This window comes from Chelonia mydas, chromosome 1 (assembly GCF_015237465.2).
Source record: "Chelonia mydas isolate rCheMyd1 chromosome 1, rCheMyd1.pri.v2, whole genome shotgun sequence".
Classification (NCBI taxonomy): domain Eukaryota; kingdom Metazoa; phylum Chordata; order Testudines; family Cheloniidae; genus Chelonia; species Chelonia mydas.
The window spans coordinates 37167031-37194227 of NC_057849.1; the positions used below are offsets into that span (position 1 = coordinate 37167031).

The 27197-nt window shown below is 42.3% G+C and overlaps 2 protein-coding genes across 6 annotated transcripts in view; one reads left to right on the plus strand and one right to left on the minus strand.

The window, feature by feature from the left end:
• Nucleotides 1–15503, minus strand: part of LOC102935973 (protein NPAT) — a 32641-nt gene extending 17138 nt beyond the window's left edge. Inside the window, exons 1-10 of one of the 2 annotated variants that reach the window (XM_037890338.2) lie at nt 15200–15503; nt 11183–11301; nt 8919–8979; nt 7375–7447; nt 6770–6810; nt 5589–5816; nt 4985–5069; nt 3553–3685; nt 821–912; nt 646–733 (exon numbers count right to left, since the gene is read on the minus strand). In XM_037890338.2, coding sequence (XP_037746266.1) covers nt 646–733; nt 821–912; nt 3553–3685; nt 4985–5069; nt 5589–5816; nt 6770–6810; nt 7375–7447; nt 8919–8979; nt 11183–11301; nt 15200–15236 — 957 coding nt within the window. In that variant the 5' untranslated portion in view covers nt 15237–15503. The remainder of the gene's footprint in view (nt 1–645; nt 734–820; nt 913–3552; nt 3686–4984; nt 5070–5588; nt 5817–6769; nt 6811–7374; nt 7448–8918; nt 8980–11182; nt 11302–15199) is intronic. The other variant, XM_037890347.2, reaches the window with a different exon arrangement.
• ATM (ATM serine/threonine kinase) overlaps nt 15381–27197 on the plus strand; it is a 118014-nt gene continuing 106197 nt past the window's right edge. For all 4 annotated transcript variants that reach the window (XR_005223994.2, XM_037890308.2, XM_037890312.2 and 1 more), the window contains exon 1: nt 15381–15514. The gene's annotated coding sequence lies outside the window, so the exon portion shown is untranslated. The remainder of the gene's footprint in view (nt 15515–27197) is intronic.

Consider the following 27197-nt stretch of genomic DNA (forward strand, 5'->3'; position numbering starts at 1 on the left):
GCACTAGAAAAGACAATTGCTACACCTTGCCAACCCATATGGGGGGCACCCCAGTGGTGAGTCAACCCTTCTACAATTCTGTTCTGTCCCAGTAACTGAAGAGGAAAATCAGCTGGTAGTGAAGCATAGGATTAGATGAGACTAAATATGCAGGCAGCTGACTGTATGACCTATGTTGTTTTTAATTCCTTTTTCTCTGTTTTGTTCCAACTCTAAATAAAAAGCCTGTCATAAGGAGGCTGTTGGTAAATATAACTGGTCACTGGTTCCCAAAGGGAGGGGTCCCTGGGACCCAAAACCCAGGTGACGGGAGTTGGTATACATAGGGGAGTGTACCCAGCTCCTGGCCTAAGAATGAAAGAATCAAAACATTCCACCTTGAGACAGAGAAGGGCAAGAGGCAGACCACCTGAGGAGAGTGCACTCAGATAAACAAGAAAGGGGACATTTAGCCTCATTACCATGACAGTTACTTAACTGACAACTTTGTAGCTTTCATAAGACAAATGTGAAAAAAGCACTGACTTCAAAGCAAGGTATTTAAGCTAGGTTTTAGCAGCATCCCACTGTGTATGTGTGTCAGCCTGCATTTATACATAGCAGCTGTGGCTTTACCAGCTCAAACGTGAGACATTGCGAGTCTACCTGAAGTCCAAAGATTTCATCAATTGAGGTCTCCGGTTCTGCAGGACCACAGTCTGTCTGTTTAGGAATCTGAGCAACACTGCCCTCACTGGAACACAATTAAAAACAGTTAGTATAGCATTCAGAAGTAAAACAGGTACACAAGATCAGGATATTTCATGCATAAATTTATTACCTGCCCAAAAATTTGTTAATGTTTTCTGCAAGCTTCTCCTGAAGAGATTTGTTGCTCAGGATTTTCTCTCTGGCATTTTCAATGACCAATTGCTACAAAACAGTTTTAAAGTGGTCAGAATTATATTTTTTATAATGACTAGAAAAGGAACATCAATTTCCCATTTACTAGTAAGATCAGCTTCATGTTCAGGACACTAACAGTTTGAATACACAGAAAAGACTCATAATAATGAGGAAGTTTATCATAACTACTACTGTAACAGACATCTAGTGAGAAGGATCCTAGCAGCCCACCCTAACCCATGCCCAACTCCATCCTCCAGAGACAACAAGATCAGAGAGACCTTTGGAGTTTCTCCATGCAGACATCTGTTCCAACTGCTTTTCATGGTAGACACCACCTGTCACCCATACAAACTCACCCTTGAGAAAAGTTTATCTCCTTGGCCATCTAACATCACATGCTGCCCAGAGACACCCAGATCTATGCCTACATGACAAGTGCAGTGTCTGGACCATATCCAGGCCTAACTAAGCACTCATTGACAAAGATCTGTCTGGGGCAGCACATGGCATCCTTGAGCACTGTCTCATCTTGCCCTGAAAGGGCAGATTTAAACCAGACTAATAACTGACTTGTCTGTTAATGCTGAGGTTTCTTGAACAGCGGCTAAAAGTGCTTCATCAAGGGTTACCACATGTCCTCTCTAAGGAAAGCATTGAAAACTCCACCAACAGAAGCCCCAGTATTTTTTTCCCCACTGTGTAATTGAGGATTATTGTAGAGTATATGATCAAAGGGAAGAGATATGATTGTGCATACAACTGTAACTGTACTTCCTGAGTTTCAGCCTCTTACCACGTAACCTTACCACCTCAACATAGTTTTTTTTTTTGGTAAGAAATTACTAGGTTGGTTTGTTTCATTTTAAAAAGATGGGGAGGGGGAAAGGAACTTAAGTAGTTTCACTCTCAGGACCTCAAAGTATGGCTTGCTTGCAAAAAGTAGCAATAATGCCCATAAGTCTGAAACTATTTTTCTTGATACCACCAGAATACTTTTTTCCCAAATATAAAAGAAAATTTCCTACAACTTTTATTTACGGAATCACTTTACAGCCAAAATGACTGAAGAATAATGTTGAAAGTTGGCACTAGGTGTCGCAGAGAAATTTAGTTTTACTTTGACCAAGTTATGACCCTTTAGAAATTGCATGTTGCACATGAACAGTACATTTTGCAGAGGGTTTATATCACTAAACTTATTAACCATACAGCTAAAAAACCCTGTGTTGTATATGCATGTGCAACAACAGCTGCAGAGTGAAAAGCATATCGGCTGTGACAACCTTTCTAATAAGAACCCTTGACTGTGGCCCCACTGAACTTTATAAAGTCTGAGGAACTCCTTCTCTGACACACATTAGGAACCTCCAGAAATGTGCAGGAAAGAGATCTCTCCTACAGACCTGTGCTGCATGGAACAGGATTCTCCCCCGCCACACAAACGTACGTACTTCCTTCATATTCAGATGCCTGAACCATTTTTGCGTAAGCTTTCAAAAACAACTAAAAGTTTGAACTTTGAGCAGACTTATCAAGACTGGAAAATTTCAGCCTGAAAGCATCAAACGATTATGAATGACTGAAACCTAGTGTCAGAGTGGAAACCTGTTTAACCTTAACTATAGTGGTGGCTCCTGCTATAATTACTTTAAGAGAAAGCTGTTTGGGGTCAGAATCAAAATTTTGATTCTGGTTCCTATTTTTAACCTAGTATCAAACTCTATCCTTTATGGAAGATATGTACTTTTAAGAAACCCAGTCAAACAGGGAGGACTAATCAGTCTTTTAATACGTTGCTTATCATAATTACAGTAACTCCTCACTTAACGTCCTAGTTATATTCTTGAAAAAATGCAACTTTAAGCGAAATGAAGTTAGCAAATCCATTTTCCCCATAAGAATTAATGTAGATAAGGGGAGTTCAGTTCCAGGGAAATTTTTTTTGCCAGACAAAAGACCTTATAGACATATATAGTACAAGTTTTAAATAATTTTAAACCACCAATTTAATACCATACTAACCAATGATGATTGTGAAGCTTGGTTCAGGCAGGGGTGTAGTGGGGTCATGGGATTGGCCTGCTCCGCCTGCCGGGCGTTCCAGCGAGAGAGCGTTATTGGAGCGTGGGGGCTTGCCCTGTTCTGCCCGCCCGGGGCTCCTGCTGGGGAGCAGGGTGGGAGCGCGGGGTCTTGCCCGCTCCACGGCTGGAATGCTGGGCAGGCAGAACAGGGCAAGCCCCCCGCCCCAACCTGGTCCCTGGTAGTAGCACCAGACAGGCAGAGCAGGGAGAGACAAACCACATTATAAGGGAACACTGCAGGACTTTAAAGAAGTATGTTCTCTAATAGGTCAGCAACCTATTAACAAAACATCGTTAACCGCGACAACGTTAAGTGAGGAGTTACTGTATTCTGAAAATCCGGTAGCAGATTCAGTGCTTTGGATCTAAGATGTAAGACTGATGATTTTGAATTGGGTCATCATGCACTTAACTACCTAGTGAGTATGGCATGGACATTCTTTGAATGAATACTGGCTTGGCTACAGAAGACATGGAGCTTTTTAAGTTGTCAGAACACAGTGACATAGAGCACTCCTTTCTACTCTATCCTTACCATACAAGTCCTTAACATGAAACTGTGGTGTTTTGTTTTTATACTTACAGGGAAATTGCCATCTATGAGTTCCTGGAGGGGTTCACTCTCTTCTTCCACTACCACCACACTAGAGTCCTGAAAATTTCTACTTGTTGAATGAGGTCCAGGTGATGCAATACTTTTCTTCTTCTGAGATTCACTGAAACATTTTTGGAAGTTTATGCCATATTTTGCGAAAATGCATTCTTTGTAAACAATGTTGGGAAAAGGTTCTGTCCACAAGAGGTTACTGACTCATGCCATAAATAAATACTTCCTCTTCCAACCTTGCAAGTAGAAAATTTTAACCAATAAAAACTGAACTGCATATTTGTAATGAAAAACAAAAAATAAAACAATTTTAATTGTGTTATCTCTGCGTAGTCAACTATCTGTCTTATGTTAAACAAGACACCCTATACTTAATCTAGGATATCAGGTCAATTATCAAGTACATAAATAAATTAGACGAATGGGCAACATGATGAGAAATTAACTTTAATGTCCACAAATGCAAGGTAATGCATGTTGGAGGGGAAAAAAATAAACTGCTTATATTACCTTAAAGGGCTCTAAATTAATTGTATTAACTCAAGAAAGGGACTTGGGCATCACTGTTGACAGTTCAATGGAGACCTCTGCTCAATGAGCTACTCTGGTCAAAACAGCAACAAGATGTTAGGTTACATAAGGAATTTGATGGAGAATAATACAGAGAACATTCTAATGTCTATATTTAATCAATAGTGAAGCCTCATCCAGTCACACTGTGTGCTGCACTGATCATCCCTTCTCTAAAAGGTTATTGAAGAATTAGAGTGGGTTCAGAGAAGAGTGACGAGGAAGATCAAGGATCTGGAAAACCTCTTATACACACAGAATGAGAAGACTGGGATTCTTTACATTAGAAAAGAGACATGATGAGCATATAAAATAATAAATAGTCTAGAGGAGGAAAACTGAGAACTTCCGTCCTCCCTGTCTCATAACACAAGAACAAGAGGCCATTTCAATCAAATTAAAAGGTGGGAAATACAAAGCCAATAAAAGGAAACACTTCCACATATTTAACTGGACAGTGGAACTCATTTCCACAGGAAGCTGAGTCCAAAAGGTTCTCTAGATTAAAAAAATCGATTGGATATTTATATGTATATCCAGTTATCATAATTAATGCTAACAAATTTTGGAAAGTATATTAAACCTCATCCTTCAAGGTTTAAGCTTCTCTAACTACTAGAGATCAGAATGAGACCTAGTTGCAGGGTAGGAGGGCAGATTTCCCCACACCCATCTACTGCGAGGTTGTTATACCTACCTCTGAAGCATCTGGTACTGGCTACTGACAGATACAGCATTAGATGGGCCTTGGATCTGATCCAGTATTGCAATTTTTATGTCCCAAAGAACCTCATGTTCATGTCAAGCATGTTGCACAAATTATAAAAGGAACATTCACCTTTTTCGTCTTCCTGGAGATAGCAAGCTTGAATTAAATTTTCGTTCTTGAGGTCCAGGAACTAGAATATGTATGGGATCTCCTGCTTTAAAAAAGAATATGGGTGACACCAACATCTTTTCTAATGAAGCTTCTTAAGGCACTAAAGAAAACTGGGACTGCATATTAATATCCCAATCAGTATCCAATTTCCAATCCCCACCCCTCTTGTGAATAGATTACATGTCATTTGGTATCACCATACAAAGCACAGCATTCTATTTACAAAATCCTGACAAAAACATGCAGATACGATTCAAGTTGCTAACCTTCTTTTCTGGGGATGTTAGGCGCATGTGGAAGGATCTGAACACAAAGGATCTGAGCCACCAACATACATGGAGCCATAGCCAATATGGAAATTAAAAACAAACAATCTCTTCATTGTGCAATCTTCTTATTCTTAATGTCTGACTTGGTCTGGACACCAGTAAGAATATGCAAAGCAGGAATTTCTCAAAGCAAGCTATCATTTGTATAAGGTGACTATTATACATTATAAAATAATTCCACCTGTATACATACATCGAATAAATAAAAAAAATCAGTAACACATTTTACTTACTGCCGACATTATTTTCCTGTGTTTGGGACTGGTGTGCAAACAACATATTCAATCTTGGCTGTGACGCATTTTGATTTACTGTTGGTCTGTGAATAATTGGGGTAGTTGTCATACAAGAGGAATTAAGTTGTCCTGACTGGTGGGCTATAGACAACAATCCTGAGGTTGGAGGAGCTGACTGAAGTATTCTCTGCCTTTTCATTTCTGCAATTCCACTTCTTGTACGTGCTGAGGAAAGTTAAGGCTACAATGAGATCCATTATTGGATATTTTCAAGAGGCAGTTGTTTTTCCAAGCAATATTCACCATTACTTGAAGATGTAATTATGGGCACCCCAACAGGGCCAACTGCTCTTTTAGCAGGGAGGGAGACAAGAAATGGGTGCCACAAGTACAATAGCTTCTGCAAGAGCTTGTCTGCACACAATTTTTGTACGGCTTTCACTATGTTAGTTTGAAACCAGTATAATTAAAGCAGTACAGCTAACTAATATAGGCACAATTAAACCAGTATAAAGGTGCTTATATCAATGTCGTTTTTCCTGTAAGTTTATGGGCATTTTTATTGCGGCATAACTGCATCCACATTACGGGCTGTACCAATTTTACTGTATAAAACCCACACCTCTAACTGAAATAGTGAAACAGGTACGTACACTGTATGTAAACCAAGCCTGACAAACTTAAGCTGTAGGAGATTCCCAGAACAATAAACGTTGTAATTGTGTCCAATACAGGCAATGGGATTGTGAGATTCAAGAGCAAACAATACCTGTATTTAACATTTGGTTTTCTCACGAAAGTTTCTGAGTAAAGACTTGTAAGGCATGGAATTTATTCTAGTGATTGTGAAAATAAAATAATTTTGCCGTTTAGAAGTTCATTTGGTAGATCTTCCAAAGAGGTGAATAATTCTAGACAAGCTATCTGTTCATATTGTTTTTCCACTTTCTAGTGAGGCTAGACTGCAACTGGATTGGTCATGTTTTCAGTTCCCCTTTGAACCGTCAATTAAATAAGCTTAAGGGAGTAGAAAATTAAAATCTAGTTTTAGGAGTGAGTACAAAGATTATCAAAACCACAAGGTTGATATTCTTTTCAGGAGAGGCAGGCCTCAATCAAAATCAGTTCTGAACTTGAACCCCATTTATTACATCTATATGATTCAATTAGATACCTACTCCTTTGATTAGCAGAAAATCCTGCAGAATTCTGCATACTCCTACAAAATAAGATAAGCCAGTCAAAATAAGTAGAAAACACACTACAGACACCTAAACAGAAGAAGGATCATTCTATAGTTATGCATTTACTAGTTTATGCGCTAGTCACATACTGATTTGGCAATGTTTCTGGATGAGGCATGGATTTGTTAAAATGATTAACGTAGATTAAATTCTTTAAGTGAGATCTACTGTGAAATTAGGTTGAATTTTGGAACCAATAACCATGGCAACTACAGTACCACGTTATATGACACTAAGGCTATGTCTACATAGGCCAAGGAAACCACACTAGCACCTCCCTATCTGATTTCTCTGACTAGCATAAATGGAGCTTGAACAGTTTTGAGATTCCCACCCAACCACTTTACGGTCAAATGCAGATTCTTTCCCTGCCAATCCACAGAGAAAAATAAACATAAAAAATATCTTCATTACCCTTAGTCAATGTGTGTCAACAGTATGTTTGTAAAATGTGAAAATGAAGTAAAGGAAAGCAAGGAGGTAGATAGTCTCACTTTAAAGGAAAATCCTCTATTCTTGATTTCAACATTACAAATTACCTGATCTGAGAAAGAGTATAGTCTAACTTCTTCCACAAAGATGACATAATTACTGGAACTTCATTTGTGGTTTCTAAAAAAAAAACAAAAAAAAAAACATGAACGCATTCTTCAGAGAGCTAAAACAGGTAGCTGGAGAGAAGCTGTGTCAGAAACCTAGTGTAATATAGTCAAGAGGTAAACATTAAGTAAAATTTTCAGACATGCCTAAGCAACTTAGGAGCCTAAGTCTCACTATCAAAAGTGACTTAGGCATTGCAAGTCTATAGTCTTAGTGCCTAAGCCACTTCTGAAAATTGGATTTATGCCCTTAAGTTGTTCAAGTATTTTTGAATTTTTCACTGTATATGTATGGCCTTTAACAGGAATTTAACTGCTCATTTTGGAAAAATGTACCCTATACGTATAGCCTGTTACAGGAATCACTGCTCGTTTTGAGAAATCACTGAGGGAAGTTAATATGCTTGAAATTTGGGGAGCACACAATCTTTAAAAAACAAATGGACAGAGGGAAGAATCTCCAAGCAGCTACGATTATAGAAAAGACTAAAAATCCAAATTAGATTTTTGTGCATAGTAGGTCTGAGTTGGCGGTCCTGAGTACTTGGAGTTCCCAGTAACTTTAATGTAGATACTAAACAGCTCTCAGGATCAAGTCCACACCTTTTTTAATTCCATACTTCATTAAAATACCTTCTTCACACCCACTTTATTAGCTGAGTTTAAAGTCAGAGAAGCTCATGTCACCTTCCCCAGATTTAGACAGACCTCTTTATAATGTTCTTCAAGATGCCAAGTAAATGTTATTTTGCTGCAATTAAATTTGTGTCTTATAGCTAAAATTTTTATTAAACATAAATAAGTGAGGAAAACAACATTACACAAATATTCAAGACATGGCAGTTCTTTACATAGCGATCTAAGGTCATATACTTAACTACACTGTACGCCCTCCGACCCCAAGTCTCACAAAGCACCAGCAGAGCAAAGTCTGGTCACTTGCACAGAGGTCAACGGTGAACAAAACGAGGTGGAAGACAGACCCTCATTAGTTGCTTTTTTTTAAAAAACAGTTGCACTTTTCTCTCTCCTATCCACACAAAATGTTAATAATTCATTTTGAACTTTTTAAATAAGGTTAAGGAAATCAAGACAGGGAAGCCAAATTTTACACATGCACTGCAAGTCTCCTCTGGTTATTTTTCTATATACAAACAGTACAACTCTATAATCATGAACCTACATTTACTTTATGACTCAGATACACTTCTGTCCATTACTATATTAAAGAGTCTGTTCAAATTTTCAGTGAGAAAGCATGCACACAATTACTAGCTACGATAGCAGACATCTTCTTTTAAAACTCTGATCAAATTAACGATTATTTGTGTTGCGATAGAACCTAAAGGTCCCAACCTAGACTGGGGCTTGTGCTAGGTACGGAGAGAGAGAGAGACACTGTCTCTACTCCGAAGAGTTTACAACCTAAATAGATAAATGAAAATGAAGTGCTATACAGCAGATGTCTGACCCTCAGTGCTTACCTTTTGTTTTCATGGCTACATACTCATTAAGAATGGTTGTCAAGTTTTTTCCAAACAAAGACTGAAAGGAAAAAAAAAAAAAAAAGATCAGTGTTAGATTAAAGAATCTTCAGCAGCAGCCTGCACGTTACCTCTTCTATTACATTACTCAAACTATGAAAAAGACTGAGTCCTAACGCATTCAGTTCTTGTAGTTTTTTAGGATCTATGCCAGGGGTTCTCAAGCTCGGGGTTGGGACCCCTCAAGAGGTCGCAAGGTTATTAGATGGGGGGTCACGAGCTGTCAACCTCCACCCCAACCCTGCTCTGCCTCCAGCATTTATAATGGTGTTAAATATATAAAAAAGTGGTTTTAATTTAGAAGGGGGGGGTCGCGCTCAGAGGCTTGCTATGTGAAAGGGTTCACCAGTAAAAAAGTTTGAGAACCACTGATCTACACCATGTAGACCCAGACACAAATAGATGTAGATTACCCTGCTGACGCTGCTCTCTTGAGGATGCAAAAAGTGCAATTCGGGGACAAAATGCATTCCTCAACAATAACAGAAATTTTTAAGCATACAGCCTTCTGCAGAGTAGCCATTCCAGGATATATCAGCCAAGAATATGTTAACTTGCTTTAATTCGCTCTTGTTATTAGGGGATGATAGAGTTAGAGGCAGGAGAAAGTTAGGCAGTGTCATTTTTGATTGTTAGGGAATAGCTGCAACGTGCATGCAAATGAAGGCCATCAGCCTGAGGCAGTACAACATGTTGATAAGAGAACAGACACCTCAGGAGAGTTGCTGCCAAAAGTGAGAGTTTTTAATAATTTTACAGCAAACCATCTGCACCTGTCCCATTACACCATGATTTTAGGTGACACACAGAGAATTAGGATTTTCAAATTACCACTATCCTTAGTTTCAGTTTCTTGTCTTGTTTGATATTGGTAATCACCTATAGTCCTCTGATACATGTTAAAAGCTCTCTTGAATTATAAAGCATGTGAATTCTAATGAGATTTTGGTCCTATGGAATTTCCTAACATCACTTGCATTTAGAAACAGGAAAAAAAAATATTGCCAAGAAAAGGAAAACAGTCTATATATTTTCCATATTAAAAGTTATAAAATAAAAGAATATGTCATTATAATTTACTTTAATAACCCACATAATCTCTTTCTCTCCCTTTTGTTTATTTATCTAATTCTTACTGTCGCAGCTGAATTCAGAACTGAAATTCAGACAGCCCAGTAGGCTACTAGCAACATGACTGATTAAATGCTTATAACTAGGTAAACCATTTTAAGTCCTTTTTTGAGTTGGTGAGTCAGAAACATGGATCTCACAAGGGAGAGATTTCCACCAACCTCGAATATTGCAGGCCAAGGATTCATAGTTATCAAATGGTGTATTAGAAAAATAGAATGAAAGCTGTGAGTCGGTGCAAATATGAATATCAAAGTTGCACACACAATAATCAAAGCCATGCCATTTGGAATGCTAGTCAAAACCTCATTTCGAGTGCATTAGAAAGGGCAGCCACTGAAGTGAGAGAGTTAACGTAGTTATGTTTACATGCATAGTTAATAAACAAATCATGAGTGACAAGATTATAGACAAATTACACCTCAGTTGGAATAGATAAGGGTAGTAAGTGAGGAAGCCATTACAGCTGTCAAACTGGGAAAGAATCCATGCATTCACCAGACTTCTAGTTGTGCTAGTAAGCATGCACAAATTTCAGATCTTTAAGTGAAACTGATTTATCTAATTCAAGTTAATATTTACGTGGAACAGACTGTAATTAAATGTTACATCTACACGATACAAAGATTGTCATACTCATAATAAAGTACTCTTACTTTAAATAACTGTAGCAGCCCTGTAATCAATGTAGCTTCTTGCAATACTTTACCAAAAGTAACTCCTTGCTCACAGCTACAAAACAGATTGAATTAAACACTTTCAATACCCTCTGCATATTTTACTCTTGAATTTGTAAAGTTTTTAGATATCTACCCTTCAGTATTATCAGCAATGTAGGATAGAGGCCGCTGGGCACATACAGTGCTTTATGTGATGCCAAAAAGAGAGAGAGAGGTTACTATTTCAAACTATTCAAACATTTCAAACAGCCTCTGAGTGGTAGATGCTGTGTAGTTTACTCACATTCTAAAAGTGCAGAAGTCTGTGTGGATGGAAAAATAAATTATTTAGGAGAGATTTTCAGACTATACCACAGTGTAACTTTATCTTGTGTGCTGTAAAGATGAACTCACCAGTAAACAGGCTGGAACAAATCCTTCCTCTGTATAGTGCTCAGCATATTCCTTTAAATCTGAGCTTTCCAATATAAATTCACGGCAGGTGGCTAAAAGCTTCTCCTGTTGTAAATACCCTGTAACAGACAAGACAGAAAGTTTTGCAGTTTTGTTACTTGCTTCTCCATGCTACACGTGGTAGATGTCAACGTTCCGATACAACTACACATATTAATTAAGAATACTCATATAACAACTATCTATGGACTCAATTGACAAAAATTAAAGAAAACAAGTTATATTTTGAAAGAATAGCTCCTTTTCCATACATTTCTCTAATTGTCAAAAAAAAAAAAAAAAAAAAAGATTGCACATAACATTGCTGATGCTGTGCTACATAAATCCAAACAAAGCTACTTTCAAGGCTAAAACTATTAGTACCACCTAAAGAACTATTACTGTTTACACAGAAACAGCTGTGCATATCTCTCGATAGACAAAAAAAATACAATTCTTGCCAGAAAAAATTGACAATCTGAGCAATATATAATCGAGCCCTGCAAATCTGCAGATATCCGTGGACCACGTTTGCAGATTGTGGATGGATGCGGATCCAAATTTTATATCTAGAGCCCTGCATATCTGCAGATATCTGCTTTTATATCCAGGGCTCTGTACATGAGCCAGAAATTCCAGTTTTAAATGAAATGGAACTCTACAGTACATTTTTATAAAATGCACTGCCATACAACAATCAAGATTCGGTGTGCATATATAACAGTTCCAAAACAGAAAAAACATGAGCAACGTTAAAACATGTTCAAATTTCTTCAAAAACATTAACATTACTGGCAGATGGCATAATTGGAAAAGTAATATATTTCCATGCTGTAAACTTCATATTCAGTAGAGATACCAACAGTCTCTTGTGCACCTCTGCACCTCAGATCCCATTTTAATTACTTTAATGTGAAATAGACAGAAATTCCTACCCCAAAAATATTTCCAACCTTTAGGAAGTGTGTATAATTATTTAACTTCCATTTTAATGCTGAAATTCCTTCAGGCACTAAAAGGAGTAATTTGTATATAGGATCCAGAACACAGAATCATGATAATATGTCATTTTGTCTATTCCATGCCGGAGCATACTTGCCCCTGTGCTACACTGGATGGTGCTTTAGCCACTCTATTTTAAATGTCTCTGATGGGATTCCAGTCCCAAATATCTACCTCTAATTAGTCTCTTATAAAATACCATTCCTAGAACTGACAAAAAGATCAGATCAAATCAAAGCCTTCTTCTCTTTCTGGTCCACATCAGTGTTCAACACATGATGCATCAAATAAAAATTAAAAACCCCACAATTCACTGAAGCTAGTTCTTGCAATGCTATACATCATGGAAATATTTGTACTTGGTCCTTAAGATGAATAGTTAACATCATGAAGAATTGTGTAACACTACTGGCACAGCCTGTAATTCTGTACCCATGTTTTGATGTCAAAATTATTCAGATATTTTTTAAAAATCCAGCCACACCATTGCTCTCTCTATGACTTCCTGAAACACATGGTACGTCTTCACTGCATTTTAAAATGCACAAGAGGGAGTTTCAGAGCCCTGGTCTGTCTACAGACTCAGGCTTGTGCCACTGCACTAAAAACAGATCTGTAGACATTCAGACTTGGGCTGGAGGTTGGGCTCTGAATCCTGGGCAAGGGGGTGGGTTTCAAAGCCTGAGCTGAACTGCAGCGTGAGCCCACGTATGTAGACCCAAGCTCTGAGCCTCACTGCCACAGGTTTTAAAATGCAACATAAACATACCCATAGCTGCATAGGACGACAATATGCTTACAGTAATACACACACAGAGAGCTATGTTCAAAGAACATTAAAGTTGCAAAATCAAACACTCAAAAGTTATGAATTACCAGGATTAAGGTTGCCCTTGCCCAAATTGCATACATGTGTTATGATAACAACAAGGAGTCCAGTGGCACTTTAAAGACTAACAGATTTATTTGGGCATAAGCTTTTGTGGGTAAAAAACCCACTTCTTCAGATAAACGGAGAGAAAGTTACAGATACAGGTATAAATATATATTGGCACATGACGAGAAGGGAGTTACCTTACAAGTGGAGAAGCAATGCTGAAGGCCAATTTAGTCAGGGTGGATGTTGTCCACTCCCAATAATTGATGAAGAGATGTCAATACCAAGACAGGGAAAATTGATTTGTAGTTAGCCAGACACTCCCAGTCCCTATTCAAGCCCAAATGGATGGTGTTAAGTTTGCAAATGAATTGTAGTTCTGCAGTTTCTCTATGAAGTCTGTTTTTGAAGTTTTTTTGTTGAAGGATGGCTACTTTTAAATCTGTTATTGGGTGTCCAGGGAGACTGAAGTGTTCTCCTACTGGCTTTTGTATGTTACCATTCCTGATGTCTGATTTGTGTCAATTTATCCTCTTATGTAGGGACTGTCTGGTTTGGCCAATGTACAAGGCACATGATGACATCTATCACGTTAGTAGATGTGCAGGTGAATGAGCCTCTGATGGTGTGGCTGGGTCCTATGATGGTGTCGCTAGATGATGTTATGATACAACCTCTAATTAAAACATCATATACTATTTTTTCTACAGGTCCCCTGCCTTATTCAGCACACTGGATGAACAGTGCTCACTTAATGAGCAGCTATCCAATATTTTGTTTTATCCTTGTGGTTCAATGTGTGGCTCCAGGCCTTATTTACTGCACATCACCAAACCCTGAATACAAAATTATTTATGTCCCCATGGGCTTTTCTATGGTGATTTCAACTTATTAATTTAGTTCTTTACAAACATTAATCAATTTATCTTCACAAAACCCAATAATAGCTTATATATGATAATTTTAATAAGAATGGCAAAGAGCATGTCCTTGACAGCAAGACAATGTCTTTCCAAATTTCAAGACCCTTAGTCCAAATCATAGCGACACTAGATGCTCAGTGAAACTTTTCAGAGTAGCAGCCATGTTAGTCTGTATTCGCAAAAGGAAACGGAGGACTTGTGGCACCTTAGAGACTAACCAATTTATTTGAGCATAAGCTTTCGTGAGCTACAGCTCACTTCATCGGATGCATTCGATGAAGTGAGCTGTAGCTCACGAAAGCTTATGCTCAAATAAATTGGTTAGTCTCTAAGGTGCCACAAGTACTGCTTTTCTTTCAATGAAACTTTGGCAGTCTAAATATTCTGGGTCACCCACATAATTCTTCTGGTAATCCGAAGTTTAATTAGACCTCATTCACCAGATTTCTTTTTGTAGAAAGATACAAGAAAACATGACCTTTCTAAATCTGGATTACACTTTTTGGATAGTACAGGCTCCCTCTCCCCAAGTTCAGACACAGCCTGTTAATGTTGTTTCACGGGTCTCTTTGCATTTTGACAGGTCTTTTTGCATACCACGACTGTGTTAAGACAGGGCCACAGACAGTAAAATGTGTGGCATAAACGTGTTCTCAGCTAGGGTGTTGTAACCAGATCCAGGGAAGGTCAGTGCTACTCTCTTTCTTTAGGGCGAGGTGGGAGGGGAGCCGCGAGTCTTTTTTCTGTTGTAACACGAGGGCACAGCAGGGAACAGCCACTGGCAGAGGCGCTCTGTATTTCTGCATTTTACACAGCCCTGACCACGTTGTCAGTGGCGAACAAGCAACAACAGGGAAGCGGCACAAGCAACTGCCGTGCGCAGCAGCCCTTGGCCCTAGGGGGCCCTCCCTTAACGCGACCCCAAAGGCACGGGGCGCAGGTCTGCTCCTGCCGCGGTCGGGCCACGCCTCCTGCACGCAGCCGGTTTGCGTCGGTTGCAGGTCGAACAGCCCCGGTGCCTGCGAGGCCCCAACGCCAGGGAGCGACGGCTGCAGTCCGGCGCCCCCGCGGCTCTCGCCCCCGCCCCCGAGACAAGCGGTGGCTGCAGCCCCGGCCCCGCACGGCGGGCGCTGCCTGCGGAGCGGGAGACGTGACCCGCCCGGTCCCCGGACTCACCCAGCACCAGCCGGGCCACGTCGGACGGCAGCAGCATGGCCCCCGCGGGGCTGGGGCACGGCGGCAGCGGCGGCCCCCGGGAGCGCAGCCAACCGGCCCCGCGACCTCCGACTGCCAAGGCGCGGAATCGGAAACTCGGAGCCGCCGTCCGCCCCGCCCAATTCCTTCCGCCGGAAGCGAGCAGGCTTCCGCTTCCGGGTTCGCACCAGGCGAGGACGGGAGGGGAGGCGCATGTGTATTCGCTTCGCTGAGACGGTTGCCCTGCGGCACCTCGCGTTCGCGGAGGCAGAGTGGGGACTGGGGACGCCGCGTGCGGTAACTGGCTCCGGGTGGCGGTTTCAGCCTCGCAGGGGGAGGAGTCGGGTGCTCCAAGCCTCGAGTCTGAGCTCAGATTCTGGGGCTGCCTTGGTCCCCGGGTCCTACCGGCCGCGCAGCCTGGGCTCTCCTGGCATCCCCGGCCACCTCACACATCTGTCTCCCTGCCCCCCTTCCCCCCCGGCCACCTCACACATCTGTCTCCCTGCCCCCCCCCATCCCTCCCGGCCACCTCACACATCTGTCTCCCTGCCCCCCACATCCCTCCCGGCCACCTCACACATCTGTCTCCCTGCCCCCCCCATCCCTCCCGGCCACCTCACACATCTGTCTCCCTGCCCCCCCCTCCCCCCCCCAGGCCACCTCACACATCTGTCTCCCTGCCCTCTCTCCCCCCCGGCCACCTCACACATCTGTCTCCCTGTCCCCCCTCTTCCCCCCGGCCACCTCACACATCTGTCTCCCTGCCCCCCCGCTCCCCTCCCCCCCCCGGGCCACCTCACACATCTGTCTCCCTGCCCCTCCTCCCCTCGGGCCACCTCACACATCTGTCTCCTTGCCGTCCCCCCCGCTCCCCTCCACTTCCGGCCGCCTCACAACCATCTCCCTGCCCCCCCACCTACCGGCTGCCTCACAACTGTCTCCCTGCCCTCCCCCTGCCCGCGGCTGGCTCACGGGCATCTCTCTGCACTCTTCCTCTCCACACACCCCCCCCGGTCGCCTCACGACCATCTCTCTTCCCCGCCCCTCACGGCCATCTCCACTCCTGTCTATCTCACACATATCTCTCCCAGACCTGTGGTCTTTCCACCCCATCTCCCTACCCCTGGCTGGCCCTCCACTCCTGGCCACCTCACATCTGTCTCCCGGCCGCCACCCCAGAACTGGGCCACTGCCCCGGCCACCTAGCATCCTCCTGTCCGTGCTGGACCTGGGAGGCCCCCGTACCCAGGCTCTTTCACATTCACCTACCCTCTCCCCCGCCGTCGCATCCTCCTGCCTCTTTCCCAGACCTGGGGCCCTCCCTGCATCCCAGCTGCCTCAGATTCTCCTGCTTCCCACTTGGTCCTGTGGCCCTCCCTGGCTGCCTCACACCCTCTTTCTCTTAGCTGGTGGTGTTGCCCTTAGTTGTGTGGGTTTAGGTGTCATTTTCTCTCCCCTTTCAGTTCTGCCATGCAGTGCTTTGTGTACTTGAACACAGTGCCATGGAAACCCATGTTTGTCCTTCAGGATCATGTGTGTCATATATGTGCAGTTCAAAATAAAATGTGTTTTCATAGAAGATCAGGACTGGAAGAGACCTCAGCAGGTCATCTAGTCCAACCGCCTGCTCAAAGCAGGACCAACACCAGCTAAATCATCCCAGCCAGGGCTTTGTCAATCCGGGCCTTAAAAACCTCTAAGGATGGAGGAGCCACCATCTTCCTAGGTAACCCATTCCAGTGCTTCACCACCCTCCCAGTGAAATAATGTTTCCTAATATCCAACCTAGACCTCACCCTCTGCAACTTGAGACCACTGCTTCTTGTTCCGTCATCTGCCACCACTGAGAACAGCCGAGCTCCATCCTCTCTGGAACTTCCTTTGAGATAGCTGAATGCTGCTATCAAATCCCCCCTCACTCTTCTCTTCTGCAGACAACAAGGCCAGTTCCCTTAGCCTCTCCTCATAAGTCATGTGCCCCAGCCCTGTAATCATTTTCGTTGCCCTCTGCTGGACTCTCAAATTTTTCCACATCCTTTCTGTAGTGGGGGGCCCAAAACTGGACACAGTACTCCAGATGTGGCCTCACCAGTGCCAAATAGAAGGGAATAATTACGTCCCTCAATCTGCTGGCAATGCTCCTACTAATGCAGCCCAATATGCCGTTAGCCTTCTTGGCAGCAAGGGCACCCTGCTGATTTATATCCAGCTTCTGTAATCCCCAGGTCCTTTTCTGCAGAACTGCTGCTTAGCCAGTCGGTCCCCAGCCTGTAGCGGTGCATGGGATTCTTCCATCCTAAGTGCAGAAGTCTGCACTTGTCCTTGTTGAACCTCATCAGATTTCTTTTGGCCCAATCCTCCAATTTGTCTAGGTCACTCTGGACCTACCCCTACCCTCCAGCATATCTACCTCTCCCCCCAGCTTAGTGTTATCTACGAACTTGCTGAGGGTGCAATCCATCCCATCATCCAGATCATTAATAAAGATGTTGAACAAAACCAGCCCCAGGACCGACCCCTGGGGCACGCCGCTTGATACCAGCTGCCATCTAGACATCGAGCTGTTGATCACTACCCGTTGAGCCCGACAATCTAGCCAGTTTTCTATCCACCTTATAGTCCATTCATCCAATCCATACTTTTTTAACTTGCTGGCAAGAATACTGTGCTTTGCTAAAGTCCAGTTATATCACGTCCACTGCTTTCCCCATATCCACGGAGCCATTTATCTCATCAGAGAAGGCAATCAGGTTAGTCAGGCATGACTTGCCCTTGGTGAATCCATGTTGACTGTTCCTGATCACCTTCCTCTCCTCCAAGTGCTTCAAAATGGTTTTCTTGAGGACTTGCTCCATGATTTTTCCAGGGACTGAGGTGAGGCTGGTGGTCTGTAGTTCCCCGGGTTGTTCTTCTTCCAAGTTTTAAAGATGGGCACTATATTTGCCCTTTTCCAATGGTCTGGGACCTCCCCCAATCGCCACAAGTTTTTCTAGATAATGGCCAATGGCTCTGCAATCAGATCAGCCAATTCCCTCAGCACCCTCGGATGCATTAGATCTGGATCCAGGGACTTGTGCATGCCCAGCTTTTCTAAATAGTCCTTAACCTGTTCTTTCACCACTGAGGGCTGCTCACCTCTTCCCCATACTGTGTTGCCCAGGACAGCAGTGTGGGAGCTGGCCTTGTCTTTGAAGACCGAGGCAAAAAAATCATTGAATACTTCAGCTTTTTCCACATCATCTGTCACTAGGTTGCCTTCCCTATTCCTTAAGGGTCCCACACTTTCCCTGACCTTTTTCTTGTTGCTAACATACCTGTAGAAACCCTTCTTGTTACCCTTCACATCCCTTGCTAGCTGCAACTCCAGTTACATCACTGCGTGCTTGAGCAATATCTTTATACTCCTCCCTAACCATTAATCCTGCAGGGTCAAGCTGGGATCTGAGAATTAAGCTGGGTTTTTTCCCTCTCATGAGCATGGTCTCTAATAAAGCTTCTGCAGGTAAAACTAGACTCCCAGTTACACTGATGTAAATCCTTCCTTTCAGGGAGGTTACACAGGTAAAACTGAGGACAGATTTGCCCCTGCATTCGGAATTTAGTTCTGTTCATGCACAGAACCACAACAGAATCGAGCTCATTCTGCTGTAGTTGGGCTGGTATGGAGGTTGAGGGGTTAGCAAGTAAAAAGCGCTAAAAACCTATATTTCTCACCAGAAGAAGCAGAATGCTCTCTGAATACAAAACGAGGAGCAGATCTGATGCATGTTCACTAGCCTCCCACCACCACAGCATATGAACACTGCCAAAGTATTTAAAATAAGATAAAAAAAATGTTTCTGGCTCTCTTTCTTCCTGGCCTATAGGACAAAGAGGCTGATTTGTTTATTAGGTTTTCTAATATATAGCGTACATATAAAAACTTTATTGTGGGACTGCTAACTTGAAGAAATTAGTTTTGCATCTTTATGGCACATAAGCACATCTTCCGTGCAAATAGGGTACCCACTTTCACACACCAAAGACTGCCAAATGCTTGATGATAACACCTATAAATGTACACAGCCATTGCATTCCTTGTTTTTCTAGTCTCTTTGATAGATAGGACCCTAGCAACAAGCTATTTCTATCAAATTCATGGTCCATTTTGGTCAATGTCATGATCATAGGATTTTAAATATCATACATTTCATGATTTCAGCTATTTAAATCTGAAATTTCACAGTGTTGTATTTGTAGGGGTCCTGACCGAAAAAGGAGTTGTGGGGGGGAGGGTTGCAATACTGCTGCCCTTACTTCTGCTCTGCTGCTGGCGGCGGTGCTGCCTTCAGAGCTGGGCAGCTGGAGAGGAGCAGCTGCTGGCCGGGTGCAGAGCTCTGAAGGCAGAACTTCGTCCAGCAGCAGCACAGAAGTAAGGATGGTATGGTATTGCCACCCGTATTACTTCTGCGCTGTTGCCTGCAGAACTGGGCCCTCAGTTAGCCACCATCGCTCTCTGGCCGCCCAGCTCTGAAGGCAGCAGTGCAGAAGTAAGGGTGGCATAGCATGGTATTGCCATCCTCACTTCTGCACTGCTGCGGTGGGGCACTGCCTTCATAGCTGGGTGTCCAGCCAACAGCTGCTGCTCTCTGGCTGCCCAGCTCTGAAGACAGCAGCGCAGAAGTAAGGGTGGCATGGGTATCGTATTACCACTCTTACTTCTGCGCGGCTGCTGCTGGCGGGGTGCTGCCTTCAGCACTGGGCACCTGGCCAACAGCCGCTGCTCTCCAGCCACCCAGCTCAGAAAGCAGTGCAGAAGTGAGGATGGCAATATTGTGACCCCCCCTAAAGTAACCTTGTGACCTCTCCCCCGCAACTCCCTTTTGGATCAGGACGCCCAAATTGAGAAACACTAGTCTCCCCCTGTGAAATCTGTATAGTGTAGAGTAAAAGCACACAAATGACCAGATTTCATGGAGGGAGACGAGATTTCACGGTCCATGACACGTTTTTCAGGCCGTGAATTTGGTAGGGCCCTATTTATTGCTCAAGTTCACTGGCAATAGGAACCTAGGGTGGTGCAACTTTATTTGTAGCCTCAAGTTACAGGAAACGGTCAGTCAAAGGTTGAATTTTAGGACTCTGTTTTAGCCTGCATACACCTCTGTTCTAATGTATTCTTTGTTTTGAGTCTTCCTTGTTTAAGTCAATGTGAGAAAAGTATTACTGATCAATCTGATACTAGGCAGCATCTGGTTTTACAAGTTCTACATTCTTTTAGACTCGTTTTTTTTTTTTTTTTTGAAGTAGCGTACAAATGTTAAACATGAAACATCTCAAAGGATAAAATGTAAGTTTTGTTTATCAAATCAAAACAATTGCAAAGTGAAAAGGTGTTTGAAAGAATATTTGTCAGGTCTTGCTTTATCTGAACAAACTGTTTTTCTGTTCCTGCTAGGATTAAGTGGTGTGTTAGTTTCTTTCTAGTAATTCTTAATTTCTGTTTATTACATATTGAATGTAGTAATGAGCTTAACATAATGCTAAATAGGAGGCAAAGTATTTAAATGCCAGGAAATTCCAAGTGACACTATGATTTCTAAATTCTTTTTTTCTAAATCTTTTTAAAAACAGGTCTTTCTTAAACCTAAGACCAATGAAAACATGTTCAGGTTTTTAAAAAAACATTCCAATAGTAAAAAATGCCTTCAAACAAATATTCCCTGCAGTAATCTAAACGTTGCTTCATTAAGAGCTTCAAACAAATTGACAATAAATAAAAGTGAAATTGATTAAAGACTAAATGCATTTTCATTGCCTAGATTCAGGAGATTAAAAGTAAACAAACAGCATAAATAGTGAAACATAACTTGGATTTTCATAGTTGTTTCAGTTTCAATAATCTGTGATATTGTGATATTCATATTAGTAACAAGAAGTTTGTTTACATATCACTTAAATTGACAGTGTCTTTTCAAAGTTTTTCTACTGCAATGTTATTGCTGCTATATTGCACTTCCTGTATATTTTACAATAAGTATTAGGAACATAGGAATTGCCATAGTGGACTAGGCCAGCAGTCCATGTAGTCCAGTATTATGTCTCTGAACAGTGATCATTCAGAGAAGAGTGCAAGAAACTCTGTGGTGGACAATTATGGAATAACATGGCCATATGGGGAGCAGAGTTGAGAAAATAATTGATTTTTGTTGCTAGCTCCCATCATTTAGTGGTTGGTTTATGCTCAGAAGCATGAGGGTTATATTGTTTTTTAAAACCTATGTAATATAACTGGACTTTTGCATTATCCATATAAATTTCTAATCTGTAAGAGGTCGTAGCTTGAACATATTGAGGGAAAGCTGGGAGAAAAAACTTTTTGCATTTCATTCTGAAAGTGATTGGTTCTGTGATAATTCCTGAGGGAGTGAGTTCCGTAATTTAATGTGACTTTTGAAAGTTCTGCCTCCTCTACTGGTTGAAGATTTCATTATTATAGTACAATATAGCTATCATGGCAGTTCATGATCATAGATGGAGAGACAGAGACTATGTCTTGGGAAGCTAGAGCCAACAGTATGGAGGGCTTTGAATATCAGGACAGAGACCATGAATTGGATGCTGTATTTATCAGGATCCAGTGCAGAGTGGAGCACTAAGGTGATGTGTTCATCAGTGACTCATGTTACCTAATAGAAAGCTGCTGAATGGCCTGGTTAAATTGTCAGAATCCAACAAAATGTGTTTTAATACACCCATACGTAAGGTTCTACATCTGGGGAAAAGGAATGCAAATTATTTCTACAGGATTGGAGAAGCTTTTGGAAAGCAGTGACTCAGAGAAGGTCGTAGGTGTCATCGTGGATAATTGCCTCAACATGCTAACATTTTTATGGCTGACGTAGAACAGCGCTTCCTCAGCTCTCGTTCCCTAATGTCCCTACTCTACTTGCACTACATTGATGACATTTTCATCATCTGGACCCAGGGAAAAGAAGCCCTTGAGGAATTCCACCATGATTTCAACAATTTCCATCCCACCATCAACCTCGGCCTGGACCAGTCCACACAAGAGATCCACTTCCTGGACACTACGATGGTAATAAGTGATGGTCACATAAACACCACCCTATCCCGGAAACCTGCTGACCGCTATTCCTACCTACATGCCTCCAGCTTTCATCTAGACCACATCACACGATCCATTGTCTACAGCCAAGCTCTACGATACAACCGCATTTGCTCCAACCTCTCAGACAGAGACAAACACCTACAAGATCTCTATCAAGCATTCTTACAACTACAGTACCCACCTGCTGAAGTGAAGAAACAGATTAACAGAGTCAGAAGAGTACCCAAAAGTCACCTACTACAGGACGGGCCCAACAAAGAAAATAACAGAATGCCACTAGCCATCACCTTCAGCCCCCAACTAAAACCTCTCCAGCGCACCATCAAGGATCTACAACCTATCCTGAAGGATGACCCATCACTCTCACAGATCTTGGGAGACAGGCCAGTCCGTGCTTACAGACAGCCCCCCAACCTGAAGGAAATACTCACCAGCAACCACACAACAGAACCACTAACCCAGGAACTTGTCCTTGCAACAAAGCCCGTTGCCAACTGTGTCCACATATCTATTCAGAGGACACTATCATAGGGCCTAATCACATCAGCCACACTATCAGAGGCTCGTTCACCTGCACATCTACCAAAGTGATATATGCCATCATGTGCCAGCAATGCCCCTCTGCCATGTACCTTGGCCAAACTGTACAGTCTCTACGTAAAAGAATAAATGGACACAAATCAGATGTCAAGAATTATAACATTCAAAAACCAGTCAGAGAACACTTCCGTTTCTTTGGTCACTCTATTACAGACCTAAAAGTGGCAATTCTTCAACAAAAAAACTTCAAAAACAGACTCCAACAAGAGACTGCTGAATTGGAATTAATTTGCAAACTGGATACAATTAATTTAGGCTTGAATAAAGACTGGGAGTGGATGGGTCATTACACAAAGTAAAATTATTTCCCTTCCCCCCCACCCCCGCTGTTCCTCAGACGTTCTTGTCAACTGCTGGAAATGGCCCTCCTTGATTATCACTACAAAAGGTTTTTTCCGCCTCCGCTCTCCAACTGGTAATAGCTCACCTTAAGTGATCACCTTAAGTTACAGTGTGTATGGTAACACCTATTGTTTCATGTTCTCTATGTATATAAATCTCCCCACTGTATTTTCCACTGAATGCATCCGATGAAGTGAGCTGTAGCTCACGAGTTAGTCTCTAAGGTGCCACAAGTACTCCTTTTCTTTTTGCCTCAACATGAGCTTTCTGTGTAATGCTCTGGCAAAAAGAATGAATGCAATCCTTGGATGTATAAAAAGTGGACTATTAAGTAGAAATAAGGAAGTGTTCTTGCCTCTGTACTTAGCTAAGATCACTACTATAATATTGTCTAGCTTTGGTGTCCACACTTCAAGAAGGATGTGGAAATATGGGCCAAAGAAGGCCCTAAAAATGATCCAGGGGCTGGGAAAGAAGTCTGATGGTTTGAGGTGTAAGGCACTCAACTTCAGAGCTGAGCATTTTTTGTTGTTGAATATTTAATTGGTTGAAAAATGCATTTGTGAGAGGCACCAAAACTTTGTGAATTTGGGTCAAATTCAGCAATTTTTTTTGCCCCCAAAAACCTTGATTTTTTTTCAGAAATGTTAAAACAAAATGTTTCGGCATTTTCTAAACTACCCATTTCAATATTTTTTTTAAAATATCAACATTTTCAAAACATTTTGTTTGACCCAACCAAAATTTTTCTACTTTTGTAATTGCGAGAAAAACATAATTCAGTTTCACTTTGAAATTAATATGTGGCTCATGAAGACCAGGTCAGTGTTAATAGGATGGAGCACAATATTCTGGCTAGTCACAGAGGGAGGTGGTCATTTTTTCCTGCCATGGCTGCTTTGGCATCCTATGGTATTGAGTCCAAAAGGACCCTGAGGCTGCAAATTTAACAGTCTGAAGGTAAAAGCAACGAGGACTTCTTGTGGCACCTTAGAGACCAACCAATTTATTTGGGCATAAGCTTTTGTGGCTAGAACCCACTTCATCAGATGCATGGAGTGGAAAATACAATAGTAGGTATAAATACACAGCACATGAAAAGTTTGGAGTTGCCTTACCAAATGTGAGGTCAGTCTAACGAGACAATTCAATTAATGTAGGATACCAAGGGAGGAAAAATCACTTTTGTAGTGATAATGAGAGTGACCCATTTCAAACAATTGACAAGAAGGTGTGAGTAACAGTGGGGGAAATTAGATTTAGGTTTTGTAATGACCCAACCACTCCCAGTCTTTATTCAGGACTAATTTGATGGTGTCCAGTTTGCAAATGTATTCCAGTTCTGCAGTTTCACATTGGAGTCTGTTTCTGAAGTTTTTTTGTTGAAGAATTGCAACTCTTAGCTCTGTTATTGAGTGACCAGAGAGATTGAAGTGTTCTACTGGTTTTTAAATGTTATAATTCCTGACGTCAGATTTGTGTCCATTTATTCTTTTGCGTACAGACTGTCCAGTTTGGCAATGTACATGGCAGAGGGGCATTGCTGGCACATGATGGCATATATCACATTGGTAGATGTGCAGGTGAACGAGCCCCTAATGGTGTGGCTGTTGTGGGTAGGTCCTATGATGGTGATGTGGACAGAGTTGGCACCGGGGTTTGTTGCAGGTTTTGGTTCCTGGGTTGGTGTTTTGTTGTGTGGTGTGTAGTTGCTGGTGAGTATTTCCTTCAGGTTGGGGGGCTGTCTGTAAGCGAGGACTGGCCTGTCTCCCAAGGTCTGTGAGAGTGAGGGATCATCCTTCAGGATAGGTTGTAGATCCTTGATGATGCGCTGGAGAGGTTTTAGTTGGGGGCTGTAGGTAACGGCTAGTGGCGTTCTGTTACTTTCTTTGTTGGGCCTGTCTTGTAGTAGGTGACTTCTGGGTACCCTTCTGGCTCTGTCAATCTGTTCACTTCACCAGGTGGGTACTGTAGTTTTAAGGACGCTTGATAGAGATCCTGTAGGTGTTTGTCTCTGTCTGAGGGATTGGAGCAAATGTGGTTGTATCTTAGAGCTTGGCTGTAGACAATGGATCATGTGGTGATGAAAGCTGGAGGCATGTAGGTAAGTATAGCTGTCAGTAGGTTTCCGGTATAGGGTGGTGTTTATGTGACCATCGCTTATTAGCACTGTAGTGCCTAGGAAGTGGACCTCTTGTGTGGACTGGTGCAGGCTGAGGTTGATGGTGGGATGGAAATTGCTGAAATCATGGTGGAATTCCTCAAGGGCCTCCTTCCCATGGGTCCAGATGATGAAGATATCATCAATGTAGCGCAAGTAAAGTAGCGGTGCTAGGGGACGAGAGCTGAGGAAGCTTTGTTCTAAGTCAGCCATAAAAATGTTGGCATACTGTGGGGCCATGTGGGTACCCATAGCAGTGCCACTGACTTGAAGATATAAATTGTCCTCAAATCTGAAATAGTTGTGGGTGAGGACAAAGTCAGAAAGTTTAGCCACCAGGTTTGCCGTGATAGTATTGGGGATGCTATTCCAGACAGCTTATAGTCCATCTTTGTGTGGAATGTTGGTGTAGAGAGCTTCTACATCCATAGTGGCCAGGAGGGTGTTTTCTGGAAGGTCACCGATGGATTGTAGTTTCCCCAGGAAGTCAGTGGTGTCTTGAAAATAGCTGGGAGTGCTGGTAGCATAGGGCCTGAGGAGAACGTCTACATAGCCAGATAATCCTGCTGTCAGGGTGCCAATGCCCGAGATGATGAGGCATCCAGGATTCCTAGGTTTATGGATTTTGGGTAGCAGATAGAATACCCCTGGTTGGGGCTCTAGGGGTGTGTCAGTGTAGATTTGTTCCTTTGCTTCTCCAGGGAGTTCCTTGAGCAGATGGTGTAGTTTCTTTTGGTAATCCTCAGTGGGGTCAGAGGGTAATGGCCTGTAGAATGTGGTGTCAGAGAGTTGACTAGCAGCCTCTCGTTCATATTCCGACCTATTCATGATGACTACAGCATCTCCTTTGTCAGCCTTTTTGATTATGATGTCAGAGTTGTTTCTGAGGCTGTGGATGGCATTGTGTTCTGTATGGCTGAGGTTATGGAGCAAGTGATGCTGCTTTTCCACAATTTCAGCCTGTGCACGTCGGTGGAAGCACTCTATGTAGAAGTCCAATCTGTTGTTTCGACTTTCAGGAGGAGTCCACACAGAATCCTTCTTTTTGTAGTGTTGGTAGGAAGCTTTTTGTGGGTTAGTGTGCTGTTCAGTGGTGTGTTGGAAATATTCCTTGAGTTGGAGACATCGAAAGTAGGATTCTAGGTCACTGCAGAACTGTATCATGTTTTTGGGGTGGTGGGGCAGAAGGAGAGGCCCCGAGATAGGACAGACTCTTCTGGCGGGCTAGTAGCATAGCTGGATAGATTAACAATATTGTTGGATGAGTTAAGGGAACCACTGTTGTGGCCCCTTGTGGTGTGTAGGAGTTTAGATAGTTTAGTGTCCTTTTTCCCCTGTAGAGAAGCAAAGTGTGTGTCGTAAATGGCTTGTCTAGTTTTTGTAAAGTCCAGACACGAGGGTGTTTGTGTGGAAGACTGGTTTTTTAAAGAGTTTCTAGTTTTGATAGTTCATTCTTGATCTTCTCCTGTTTGCTGTATAGGATGTTGATCAGGTGGTTCCACAGTTTCTTTGAGAGCATGTGGCACAATCTCTCACCATAGTCTGTGTGGTATGTTGATTGTAATGGATTTTTTACCTTCAGTCCTTTTGGTATGAGGTCCATTTGATTGCATTTGGAAAGGAAGATGATGTCTGTCTGTATCTGCATGAGTTTTTTCATGAAGTTGAAACTGCAGAACTACAATAAATTTGCAAACTGGACATAATCAAATTAGGCCTGAATGAAGACTGGGAGTGGTTGGGTCATTACAAAACCTAAATCTAAT